A 13796-nucleotide genomic window follows, 5' to 3' on the forward strand; every position below is an offset into this window, starting at 1 on the left:
ATGTTCGAGTGAATGTAGATAAAGAATTAAATTTAAATTATAATTCTCACTGAAATTTCAAAAGCTTGTAGATTTAGGGTTTCATCGTCAAATGGAAATAGACATCCTGAATATATATATTATGTTATAGAAATATCTTAGCTTTTTAGGTTTATTATATTAACACGAAACGATTAAAAAGAAATGTGTATAAAAAAATTTAGGTATAGCTTACATCTTGGATGACTTAATAGGTGACATAAATCTTTCTAGTAAATTTTCAAGCTAAAAAAGTGTGGTAAGCCTTGCAAAAGTTGCAAATCCAAACTCACAAAGGATTAGTTCAAGACGTAAGGATGAGCCCTTTTTTTTTTTTTTTTGTCATGTAAGATTTGATTTTGACGTAAATATTTTAAAAGTAAACTCTTAAATGCACTAAATCGGTAAAAAAAAAAAAATGGGTTCTTAAAATCATCCAATGAAAAAATTAAGATCGAATAAATTATAAAGATATGCTAACGGTATTATAAAAGCAGTTGAAAATCCAAACATCATAAAAATGTGCCATAATCATGCAAGCTCCCCCCCCCCCCCCCCCCCCCCCCACGCTTGCTTTCTAGAAAGCATATAATATATCAAACAAAATCCATTGTAAAAAAAAAAAAAAAAAAAAAAAAACCCTATTCTCTCCGTGGGTAAGACGTGTGCATCTTGCATATCAATCATCCAATGCCTTGGCCTTTAGACTTCGTTCAGAAGGAAAACACAAGGGGCCACAAATTTTTCGTACTAGTATTTTCTAGAGCAAGCTTCAAGAATGCTTCACGTTATCACTTAGCATAGACCCAATTTTTTTTTTTTTTAAAAAAAGGGAAAATGTGGATTAATTAATGTGTAATTAATTAATAAAATCTTAATGAAATTGATATTAATCATAGTTGGTTTGCTTTGATTTTATTTCGAATCTGCCACGCAATTTCTTATGTTGCAACGGCTTTTTCTAATATAAAAAAGATTAAAAAATTTTATGTTATTGAGATAATTTTTAAATAATGGTAGTCCAAAAATAATTGACCCAAAAATTAATACTTCCAACCAAAGTACTTTGAAGTAACTAGTGAGACAAAGACTTGTAGTTCTTCTAAATGTTTGGTAATGCAAAATGAAAGTTTCCTTTTGTTGCACAGTTTCATGTGTTTAAGGTTTCAACTTATAGCTTAAGTTGTTTTGAAACAGTTTGGCAGAGAAGATTCAAGTTGGGAGAATCAACACTCCTTTGAGGAAATTTCACTTCCTCTCTCAATGCTTTTCATCCTTTTAGATTTTACTTACACATGATGGCTAAAGCATGATAGATTTTATATATATATATATACCTTAAGGAAGTGGACAACATAATCTTATGTTTCAATTGTTCAATTATCTTGTACATGCTTTTGATACTTTTATCATAAAAAAATGAATTCGATTTTTTTATATAAATATGATAATTCGCGTACTCGTGTTATGTAAAATATTAATAATTTATATATTTGTATCATATTTTATACATAAATTATGTGTCATAATTTGTAACGACATAAAAATATAAAATATATTTTTTTTGTTTTGTTAAATTCATTTATGATTTTTGATCGTGTCATTTTTGTGTCTCTTATTCGTACAATTTTGATATCGTATTATCATATTATATTTTAAATTGACAAATTTACTTTTATGTTACTTTTTCGTGCAATTTTTTCTATGTTGCAAGTTAATTATTAAATTATATGATTTTATTTTTGATACAATGATAACAAAAATTTTTACATTTTCCACCGTTGCCTATTAAACCCAACAATAATGCGATAAATTTGCTAAATAATAATTTCTTTTCTTTCTCGGTAAATAAACTCAAAAAAAAATTAGAAGGAGAAAATCATAAGTCTTCAGATGAAATCAGGAAATATCAAACTATCCTATTAAAAATGAAAAAAAAAAAAAGTAAAATAGGAGATTATTAAAGGATTGAGGTCAGTCCAATGACAAATATCAAGTTAACAACAATTTAAAAAAAAAAGAGTGAAAGACTATCGAAGTAGGTGTAATTGCAACTTTGTTTTCATTGTAGGGAGATTGATAAGCAACTAGAGTAAGTTAATAAAACTCATAACAGGGCATTAATTGATCAAGGCAATTTTAGCTTGGAAAGATAGCGAGGAGGAAAAATAATATACCAAAATGCTGTCAACAAATCCAACTCAACCGATATTCATAGTCCACCAAGTAATCAAATAATTCTTTAACAAGAACATTGTCATTTCTCTTTTCCTTTGCAACTTAAAGAGATGTACCCTTCAAAAGCAAAATCTAACAAAATTTTAGACAAAACATAGTGGAATTGAAATATTTCGTTCATACATATGACAAATTTCATCGAATTTTGTTAATTATCAACAAAATTGAAAATAAAATGGTAAAATGTGACACTTCAATCTTATATCAAGATATTTTGAGAATCTATTATAATATATGAATTGAGACTTAAATGTAAAGTTATAAAATATCTTTTTTAGATATAATCGTAAAATTTTCAGATTAAAATAATTAATAATTTACAAATTGAATATAAATCTTCACATAAAATTAAATGAATTTGAAATACAATGATAAAACTTAATATAGACCCATAGTATAGTGATAAATTTGACTTTAATCTCAATTTTAATTGATTAATTATCATGTAAAAAGTGATAATTAAAAAAATAATTATAGCACATATCATTATTTCCTCATTTTTTTTATTCCTTTAATTACCCTACAGACAGATTCAGATCATTCTCTCTTAGACCTCATGGGCCATGTGTTTGTCTGCTGATCTAGAAACTGGGTCGTTTTGGTTAAATTTGACCGTTAGCCCGGCCATTGGCGGCTTTAATAGGCAATTTGCCTGACTACTTGTCCAATAAGGAACGCATCTCTCTAGAATACAACCAAATATATCAATTCATCTATTTGGATTTTGACCAAATCAATTACAAAATAAGAAGGCTGCTTAGCTACTCCAACTACGAAAAAATAATGGGAATTCCTAACTTAAATATACAATTCAAAAAAAATGGTCTGATTCCATTTATACTTGAAATTTCACATGCTAAAGGTGGTTACCATATATCTTTCTTAGACTTATGCCAAAGCATGAATTATTTATAATTTTTTATACGAAATTACTTGAAGTACATATGATGAAATTTGTATCTAAGAATTTTTTTTTAAATTGAGACAAAACTTTATTGATTTTTTTTTACTTAAAAAAAAAAGAAAATCGATTAAATGTGAAATTTAAACCATGGGTAATTGGAGGATCATATATTTAATAAATTGAAATTTTAAAATAAAAATTAGTAATTTAATGTATCTAATTTTATACTTAATAATTTAAAATACAATATAGTGATACGATATAAAAAAAATTAAAGGTGATATAATACGAATATGATATGAAAAAAATTAAAAAAATAAATTTTATATTTTAATGTCGACATGAATTATGAAACACATAATTTTCATATAAAACACGATATAAATATACGAATTTTAATATTTTACACTATATAAATATACAAATAGTTAGGTATAGCCAATTTATAAGACAAATTCAAGTATATTGAAGTGCCCATGTGAAGCGAACGTGTCTCCACCTACTCAAAAAGGCTAATTTTCAGAATTTTTTTTTGTTTTGCATGAGAGAAAAGTAGATGGCTAAGAAAGAACTGTTTTTTTTCTTTGGCTCTTTCGTTTTTTATTTAGAGATATTAAAAAGGTATTGAATCTTTACCATATAGAACAAAGAGCATCTTTAAATGAAGGAAAGGAGTAGTTATGGGAAAGATTGGAAAGAGTAATTAATAAAAACATTGCACATGCATGCCCATCAATGGCCAAGGCAACCACCAAATGGAATAATGGGAAACACGTTTGTATTGTCTTATCCAACTATCCTCTCCAATTTCCAAACAACAATCAAGTAAGAGAGAATAAACGCAATGTTTAATTTAAAAAAAAAAAAGACCAAAGGTTGAATCTATGGGGCTTTCGATTTTGGTTCAACCGATTCAATTGACCGATACAATTAAATGAGATTTTTTTTTGTTGAAAACTTAATAATATTAAATACAGTAAATATTTTTAAAAAATTATGCACTTGACTCGTTGGTTAATTAATTAACTTGATTATAAAAAGGTTAAGGATTTAAATTTTATTATCTACAAAAATTTTTAAAAATAAAATAGTAATAAAAAATTAAAATCGATCCGATTTACCCTATTGAATGGTTTGATATTTTTTCAATTCTATGTGTTATAAGATCAAACAAGCCATTAATTCCCAACTCAACCAATTTGATTATCTAATTCTATTTAATTTTTCCAACGATCATATTCATTGAAATTAAGTTTAATATTATGAATAAATAATATTTGTTGGTAATAAAAATCCTAAGTTCAAGTTATAATATTCTTTTGATATACCATTTCAAAGGAATTGAAAAACGGTTATATATATTTTTTCATAAAAGGTCTTTTATCACTTAAAAAATAATGTTTTAATATAAAAAAGCTGAAAAGGATAGGTAAAACAATGATATAGTTGTTGGAAGGATGAGAAATATAAAGTTGGAAAACAGTGTATAGAAAAAGATAGACTCCAATACATATGAATAAAGAAGATTAAGCAATTAGCAAGTTAATTTTTTTTTTAAATTAGAAATGATTTTGTGCAAGTTTACATTGAAGATCATTATTAATAAAATAATTATAAGTAATTCAATTTCAAACAAATGTAAAAGCTTTATATAGTCATCAAGACATGAGCTCAGCCAGGCTGAAAAATTCAAACTTCCCCATATAAAAAAAAAATTATATGAAAAGTCCAACCTGTGAACCTGAAAAATCTTTTACCAAATTAATATATACATCAATGGTTGGTATATGGTACTATAATTATGGAATATATAAACCTGACAAATTTAAGTCATTTAGACAAAATCTTATATTAATTCTAGAAGGAAAGGAAGAAATAATTTTCTTTCAAGTTCTTCCATATATGGAAAAGTATTCATTTTAATCATATACTTATATACTTTTCGTTTCATCTTGAAAGTAAAAAAGAAAAAATTGTAAGTATTGAAATTTAAATTTTGACATATTGTATATTATTTTTTAAAATAATTATATGAATCAATTGAATTAAATATCGATTCATAAATGATGAATTTACATATTAATAAGAGAAAAATATTCAAAAGATTACAAATAAGTTAATTTCATTGTGTATTCTAAATTGTTGCCAATTTAAAAAATTAAAAAAAAAACCCTTTTAAGAAAAGTAATTGCCAATGATTAAAAATCATTGAAAATACATATACAAGATGGGTTTATCTTTTCAAAGAATTTGCAATCTTGACTGCCATAAAATCCAACCACAATACCTTTATATAATAACTAGTATAGCTTATAATTAAAAGCAAATTCTCTGAATTATGATTTTTTTTATAAGATTAAAAAAATATATAGAACACCTAGAGATTCTCAAGGACAAATTTTTGCATGTGATCACATGATCCTGAACCGTCGGTTTCCACCATACCCGCGTGATTGATGATAAAAAAAACATTGTTTATTTTGGGGTAGAAAAAAAACAACATAGTTTAGTAACTGAAAAAAGAAATAGTTATTTAAAATAGGGATGAGAAAAAATTTTGAGAAAATTGAAAACTAATTCGTAATCGTAGGATTTGTTTAGTTTGGATAAGTTTTTTTTTTTAATTTTATTTGGATCAAATTCGAATATTAAATATACATATTAAGTTTAGATCAAATTTTAAATCAAAATATAAAAAATTAAAAAAATCAAATTAAATCGAATTATATATTTTTATTAATATATATATTAAATTTTTATAAAATAAAATAATTATTTTATACATAAATCTATAAAAAATTTATTAAAATAATATATAAAAAATTAAAATTTAAAAATTGATGAACAAAATCAAACCAATAAGATTTAGTTCGAATTAGATTGATTTTTAAAAAAAGTCAATTTAAATTCAAATCGAATTTTAAAAATTTGTAATACTATGCATTATTGAAAAAATGAATTAATTTAGATCTTTATCACCCATAAGTTAAAAATATCTTATTTTATCTCTTTTGTCCTAAGAAAAAATAATGTTACTAATTAATTAAATCATTGAATTAAAACATTGATAAATGATTTATGTAGACAGTTACCAACATCTTTAGGAAAGAACCAAAATTTCTTTGTTTTCTCCCCTTTTATTTTTCAAATTGTATATTGAGGTAAAATCTAAGAATCTAAAGCATATGTTTATGAAACAAAATGCTTTCCACATAAAAATTAATTGCATTTATCGTGATAATTATATATTTAATTTATTCTGAATTTTTTGGAAAAAAATTCATAATTTAAAAATAAAAATAAATTATACATATTAAAATTTAAAATTATGAAATATTACTTTTTAAAAATTATTACATTAATCATGTGAATTAAACTTTCAATTTAAAATTAAAAACTTAAAAAAAAAATGTCATTATTAGTTGTCCTATAAAAATCTGTATATAGGTATTTCCGTTAACAAGATTCCTCCCTCCAATGCAATCGAGCGTTGCTTCCGCGTGAAAAGCTCCAAAGTCTTTGTCATCACTTCTCCTTCACAGGACAAGTACAGTCAAAACATTGAACCTTCATTGCCATTTCTTTTCTTTTTCTAAGTTTAATTTTTTCTCTGCTTTCTCTCAACTTTCAAGCCTTTTTCTTTGTACATAAACTCTGGTTTTTCAAAACCCAAAATCCCCCGAACCAAAAAGCCAAAAAAAAAAGAGATGGGTTTTTCAAAGGAAGAGAAATCAAGACGGATTTGGAGAGGTGTTAAAACTGTGTTTTTCTTGATAACAATGGTGATTTCTTTTCTTCTTTTTTCTGCACCAGTTTTTTTTGTTATTGCTGATACCCTTTTGCCTTCTGCTTTGCTTTCTGCTTCCCTTTCTCCTTCTTCTTTATCATTCAAAACCCTCTCTTCCCATTTCAGCAACTATGATTTTAGATATTCTCTCATTGATATTCCCCTCATATCAATCATCAGATCAGCTGTTATAATCTGTAAGTACAAAAAAAAAAACCCAAACCAAAAACTATGATTTTTCACTGTTTCTTATCAGGCAAAGTTCACTTTTTGATTGGTTTTTGTTGTCGTTGGTTTTTTGACAGGTGTTTATAGTTTTTGTGATGGGCCAAAACTTTCCAGGGGACCTTACCTTGGAATTACAATGATTTGTTCTGTTTCATCTTTGATTTTTGTTTCATTAAAAGCTTCATTCGTGTTCAGTTCGGGTGTTCCCAGAGAAGGGTATGTTACAGCCATGGAAACTGCTCTTTTCATTTGTTCATTGGCCTTGGCATTTGCCCATATAATTGTTGCATATAGAACAAGCTGCAGAGAAAGAAGAAAACTCCTTGTCTACAAAATTGACATTGAAGCTGTAAGTTCCCATATCTTCCTCTCTCTTCTCAATTTATAGAACAGTAATTACTTGCTGATTAAATCTATATTACCCGGATTCGGATTAAGTGTCAAATATGGATATGTATTAAATATGGATATGTTAAATTTTTAAAAAATATTTTCCTATATTTGGAGAGTCCGGTATCCCGGAGATTAAATTAATCTGATAATTTGAAGGAAAGTCACCAATTTATTAAATAAAGTAGTAAATTAAATGGTTCAATTAGTAAAATTAATCATAATTTACATTTAAAGTCTGCATAGGAAATTTGGACCGTTAATTGTCCTGTCCTAGATGCTTATAGTGAAAGAATAAGGAAACTTCAATTGGTCCACCTATTCACACCAAAACTGAAGCAAGTTGAAATTTTGTTTTTCCAGAAAGTCAACTGTTTAATTTATTTCTTTCTCTCTTTTTTCTTTTTTTTTTTCATTGGGTAGTGCCTAATTTTAGGGTATCTTGTAGAGGAAATCTAAAGACCTCACATATTTGTAGCATTAGGTTAATGCCAAACCCATTTGTGGTTCTGAATGCACCTATTTACAGTTTTGAAGCTGAATTCCGTAATTCTGCTTTATCTGTGCTTTTGAAAACAAAGGGCTTGCCTGCTAGGGTTGATAAATAGGATACATATATGACTTTTTTTTTATAAAAAAAAAAAGATTATAGGTATTAAGATTCAAACTTTAAATTTATTATATATTATCTTTTAAAAATGATTGAATAAATTAATTATGTTAAATTTTAAATTCGGTTACAAATAATATATAAATTTGATATGAGTACATTCAATATTTTTCAAAATTTTTCATGAGGGTCAGATTTATGTGTGGGATAAAGAGTAGGAATCTACCTAAAATATGTGGAAGGAGGGTCAAATTTAGATGTCTGGGGTTTGGTTTAAAATTCTTCTTGATTGAAAGGGCTGAAGGTTGACATGATCATAATCTCCAGGGTCCATGTTTGATTTTTCTTTACTTCGATTTCCAAGTTCCAAGTGAAAAGAAATACATTTAATCTTGGACATGGAACCTGTAATGGGCAGCCGCCCATAGGGATGGGGGACTAAATATGTGCCATATTTGACCACATGGCATGTGCCATATTTGACCACATGGCTTCAACTGTGCCCACGTTCATCAGAATATATGGAATATATGAATGTTTATACATCACTTTGAGATCGAAAATCCTTTCTCTGGTTAATTTCATCACTGGTTTGCTCTTAAATTTGCAAGTAGAAGCAGTGTGCGGTAAAGTTGTTGATCATTTAAAGCTCATTTATACATACCTTTTCCAAATTCGAATTCCATCTATTTATTCTATTCACATGGTAAAGAAGGAAAAACATTTGCAAAGGAAAGAACTTTGAGGAATTGTTTGCTAATCCTAATCTATATGCTATCCTTTGGAAAAGCAACTTTTTGTATGTCTATTGTTCACATTAGCAAATAATCAGAAGATTAAGCTCTTAATTAGAAGCTTTAGCCTATATTGCTTCTGATTCTTTCTATGTTTGACACGAAACCGCCATATATTAGTATGAATGTATGATCCTTCAAATATATGAAAATACTTGAAAAAAACTCATGTCCGACGCATAATTGGATCTGACACTTAATCCTCAATTCGAGTAAACATAGACCTTAGCCATCAAGTCTTTCAATCTTTCAACCAGATGATTTAAGCAAATGAAGATGTTAATGTAATAAACTGAATTGTAATTGATGGATGATGTTTCTATTTGTTTACAGATTTCAGCTTGCAAGAATGGGTTTGCAAGGTATCAGAAGATTCTCCAAGAAGAAAGAGTGAAGTAAATACTATACAACTAACAATGAAAGAATTTTCACTACAAAAAATCCCCCTTCCCCTTTGGCTCATCACATTCTTCTTTGCCAGGTTTCAGGTAATTAACTTACTACCCATTTTGTCTCAACAAAAGAAGTGCAATCCTTTTTGTCTTGTTGCAAACCACATGTGCTTATCTGTTAGTTGTGGGTAATGATGTGGAAACCATGAACCAAGGTTATAAAAAATCTAAACCAGAAACCAAACCAGTTTGATATTTTGTTTGTTTATTATATTCAATGACATCAGACAACTCACTCAACCCTTTTCATCATGTTCTTTTTCCTCTTGCAGATTTATCCAAAACAAATCAGCAACCTGAAAATCAAAGAAGAAAACAAGCAGATAGACAGTAGCAGCATAAAACTCCTCTATATACAAATAGATCCTGAACATATTATATATATATATATATATGCAAAATTATGTGGCTGGTGATTGTGTATCACTAAGTAGAGGCTATGATTTTGAGGATAGATCCAACATTCTTTCATGATTTTGAGTGTACAGTTTGTATCACATATAAAAATATTTAAAAGAGAAAGAAATGGGCCAAAGGCCTTTTCATGACCTTTGGGTGAAAATATATTCAACACCCCAAATTCATTTGCATCCTTCGCAGAAGAGGTTGGGGACGCTTCATGAAATTCAGCGCCACACCTTTTTTTTTTTTTCTGAACTCTCATAATTTTTTATGTAACTATTCGAATGCTTATAATTTTATAATATCGACTTTTTTTATTACATTATTATTATTATTATTATTATTATTTGAATACACTATTATTTGCAATATAAAATATATATATAATTATTTACGTTGTTGGTTAAAAATCGTTGTTAAAAAAAACCGCATTCAGTTCAATTGTTAAAAATTTTAGGAAGGGAATATGTAAGGTTAAAAGATGTCAGGATTGAAAGCTCGTAAAGCTTTAAGAATTGTAGAGAGTGCAAAATGGAAAAGCCTTAAGATATGGAAAAAGTCTAAGGGTCAAGAATTGTTAAAGATTATAAAACATGTTAGGTTGAAAAGCCTTGGGGATTGAAAAGCATTCAAGGTTCAAAGGGGATTGTAAAGTATGCAAGGTTTTATCTTATACAATTAATTTTCTAAACAATGGAGGTAGGAGTGGGTGCCCACGTGGCATCCCTGTCTTCCTCCAAAATTATATGTATTTTATTTTTATTTTTTTATTAAAATTTTTAACTTTCAACTTTTTATTTGTTTTTAAAATTTATTTTTTATTAATAAATTTTTTTAAAAAAATTAGTGGAAGTAAGAATAATAAAATAATTTATATCCGATTGATTCACATTAAACCAAACCAACGTAGATGTGTTTTTCTAAATCAAGATTGAGTAGAGAATTTTTTTTAAAAAATGGAGTTGGATTGAAGATGGAACTGAAGTGATCTATCACGTTAGGGTGCTCATGTGGTACCTCCTCTTTTTTTTTTTTTAATTTTTAATTTTTTAGGTTTCCTTTTTTTTTTTTTTACTTTTAATTTTTTATAAGATAAATTTTGTAATAAAAAATTTAATTAAAATAAAGATGATAAAATTTTGATAGAATTTTTATTATTAAAAAATATCAATAAAATTGAATTATATATTGCATTTTTAGTATTTTTATGTATTATTAATTTCTACATTGAATTTTATTTAATCTATCAATTTAATTTTTTATTAAAGTTTTTATTAAATCATTTTAAAAAACATTGTATATTTTTTAATAAATGTTGATTTATATATTAATAGTTTAAATAGTAATAATAAATTCTTAGGAGTGATTGACTGTATAATATTACATACGGTACCAGTATTAGATAACTTTAGAGAAGCTAATAGATGCTTAGATGAGATTCACGCAATGAAAATAGATTACATACCTCCGACCATTGTTGTTCGAAGTATTGAATCTTGTGAAAATACATTCGAACCTATGGGTATTTTCACTTGATGTATTTGATGTTTTAACACATCACAGACTGCGTAGTTATGGGTTAGGCTAAGGACCCTTTTCCAAAGAGATTCTTAATTTGCATCTCATCATTAAGGATTCAATTAAATTTTATATAATTATCACTAGATTCATTATTTTTGTTTTAACTAAATACATATATACATGTATATTAATTTATTTATATGATTAATAATATATATATACATATATATGTCTTCAACTGCTTGATCTAGTGATCAAGATAATTTTAAAAAAGACATCAAGATTAGGGTTCGAATTTCAACATTTCTCTTTCTCAAAGACTCTGTCTTACTTGAATGACAATATATATATATATATTTATATGTGTACGTATCCTTAAATATCTGAATATGAGCCCTACATCTCTAAATTCTTGACAAATCGCCAGCGCGGGTTCAAATAACGGCCGACCATATCATTCGCAATGTTCATGTGGAAAGCGACGGCTCAATTTACCGTCCAGCAAAGCGAAAGATTCGTGACGCCAATGAGCTCGCGGATTATCAGCTTCAGAAACGAAGGGAATTCGAAGACAGAGTCCGTCGGAGCCGACGAGACACGAGCGTATGGATCAAATACGCGCAATGGGAAGAGTCTCAGAAGGAGTTGAAGCGATCTCGGAGTATATGGGAGAGAGGACTGGAGATGGATTCCAATAACCACATTCTGTGGCTCCAGTACGCTAGATTCGAGATGAGGAACAGGTTCATCAACCACGCCCGAAACATCTTTGACCGCGCCATCACCGTCCTCCCCCGCGTTGATCAGCTCTGGTATAAATATATTCACTTGGAGGAGATTGTAAGCAACATCGCCGGCGCTCCTACATTAACTTTGAGCTTGGATGACGTGGAAGCCAGATCAGCAAGCTTGGATCTCCTACATTAACTTTGAGCTTCGCTACAACGAGTTGGACCGGGCTCGATCCCTTTACGAGCGGTTGGTTGAGTGCCACCCTATGTCCGTCAGTGCTTGGATTAAGTACGCCAAGTTCGAGATGAACAACTCAGAAGCAGGGCGGGCAAGGCGCGTCTACGAACGCGCCGTGGAGAGCTTGAATGAGGCTGAGTTTGACGATGCTGCCCAACTGTTTGCTGAATTTGCTGAGCTTGAAGCACTCTGTAACGAGCCTGAGAGAGCTCGGGTCATTTACAAGTTTGCCCTTGATCGGGCACTAAAGGGGAAGGCAATGGAGTTGTATAGCAAGTTTCTGGCGTTTGAGAATCAGTATGGGAACAAACAAGGGATTGAGGATGCAATTGTGAGTAAGAGAAAGTTTGAGTATGAAGATGAAGTGAGGAAGAATCCGTTGAATTATGATGCCTGGTTCGATTACATAAGGCTGGAAGAGAATGTAGGGGAGAAGGAGAGGATTAGGGAGGTTTATGAGAGGGCCATTGCTAATGTGCCTCTGGAAAAGGAGAAGGGCCACTGGAAGAGATACATTTACTTGTGGATAAAGTATGCTTTATATGAGGAGCTTGATGCTGGAGATATGGAGCGTACCAGAGACGTGTACAAGGAGTGTCTTAAGCTCATTCCCCATGCTACATTTTCATTCTCAAAGATTTGGATAATGGCAGCTGAGCTTGAACTGAGAGATTTGAATCTTAGAGCTGCACGACGCATTTTCGGCACAGCTATTGGGATGGCCCCCAATGCTAAGATTTTTAACAAGTATATTGAGCTTGAGCATCAACTTGGTAACATGGATCGCTGCCAAAAACTGTATGAGCGTCAACTATCTTTGTTATAGTTGCACTTATTTTCTGTTGATTAATATTAGAAAAGGAGTTCATTAATTGCTAGTATTAGTTGAAATTGTTTTCTCTTTAACAACTCTGTTTGGACTTTTGAATACTGTGGTGCGTATGACAAAACTTTTTGTTTAAACCCTCAGCTCCATTTTCAATCCATCATGGCATTTATTTTATATACTACCCTGTATTTGTTTTACATATTCTTACTCTTATGCTTTGCAATTTTTTACTTCTTACTTTCTGATATCTTCGCTTTACTGCATTATTTCCTTTCAGATTGCTTTTTTCTAGTTATTGTATAGTTTAGATGTTTGAAGTGATTAATTATGTCTGATCAGCATGGTTTGAAGACTAAGAGCCAATGAAATTTTTAAGTTTTGCTTGATAGGGAGGATGAAAAAGGGTGAACATAGAAAATTTATTAATCCAATAATTAAAATTTATAATCAATTTTATTTTGTAGCTTAACCTAGAGATTAATAAGTTTTCCCTCCTAACTTTGAGGTTTTGAAAACAGGTATTATAATTCTGCTTGCATGCCATTTATTGGTTCTTAAACATATATATGATCATCCCATCCAATGCATTTTCCATTTGCTTCGCATTTGATTATTCAATTTGCATTTGTGTAATTAGTAGTAGAAATTTTATTT

The 13796-nt window shown here is 29.0% G+C and overlaps 1 protein-coding gene and 1 pseudogene across 2 annotated transcripts; both read left to right on the forward strand.

Annotated features, from left to right (window-relative positions):
- The first annotated feature begins 6637 nt into the window (after positions 1–6637).
- Positions 6638–10143, forward strand: LOC111310122 (uncharacterized). Its single transcript, XM_089748249.1, has 4 exons — positions 6638–7144; positions 7253–7524; positions 9303–9457; positions 9694–10143. The coding sequence occupies exons 1-3, from the start codon at positions 6868–6870 to the stop codon at positions 9366–9368; spliced, it is 615 nt and encodes a 204-aa protein (XP_089604375.1). The 5' UTR covers positions 6638–6867; the 3' UTR covers positions 9369–9457; positions 9694–10143.
- A 1364-nt stretch (positions 10144–11507) lies between these two features.
- On the forward strand, positions 11508–13341 carry LOC111309466 (pre-mRNA-splicing factor CLF1 pseudogene; annotated as a pseudogene). Its single transcript, XR_016330246.1, has one exon. The product of XR_016330246.1 is annotated as a pre-mRNA-splicing factor CLF1 pseudogene (transcript).
- The last annotated feature ends 455 nt before the right edge of the window (positions 13342–13796 follow it).

Source organism: Durio zibethinus, chromosome 19 (assembly GCF_047325235.1).
Source record: "Durio zibethinus cultivar Kanyao isolate XHJ-2024 chromosome 19, ASM4732523v1, whole genome shotgun sequence".
Classification (NCBI taxonomy): Eukaryota; Viridiplantae; Streptophyta; class Magnoliopsida; order Malvales; family Malvaceae; genus Durio; species Durio zibethinus.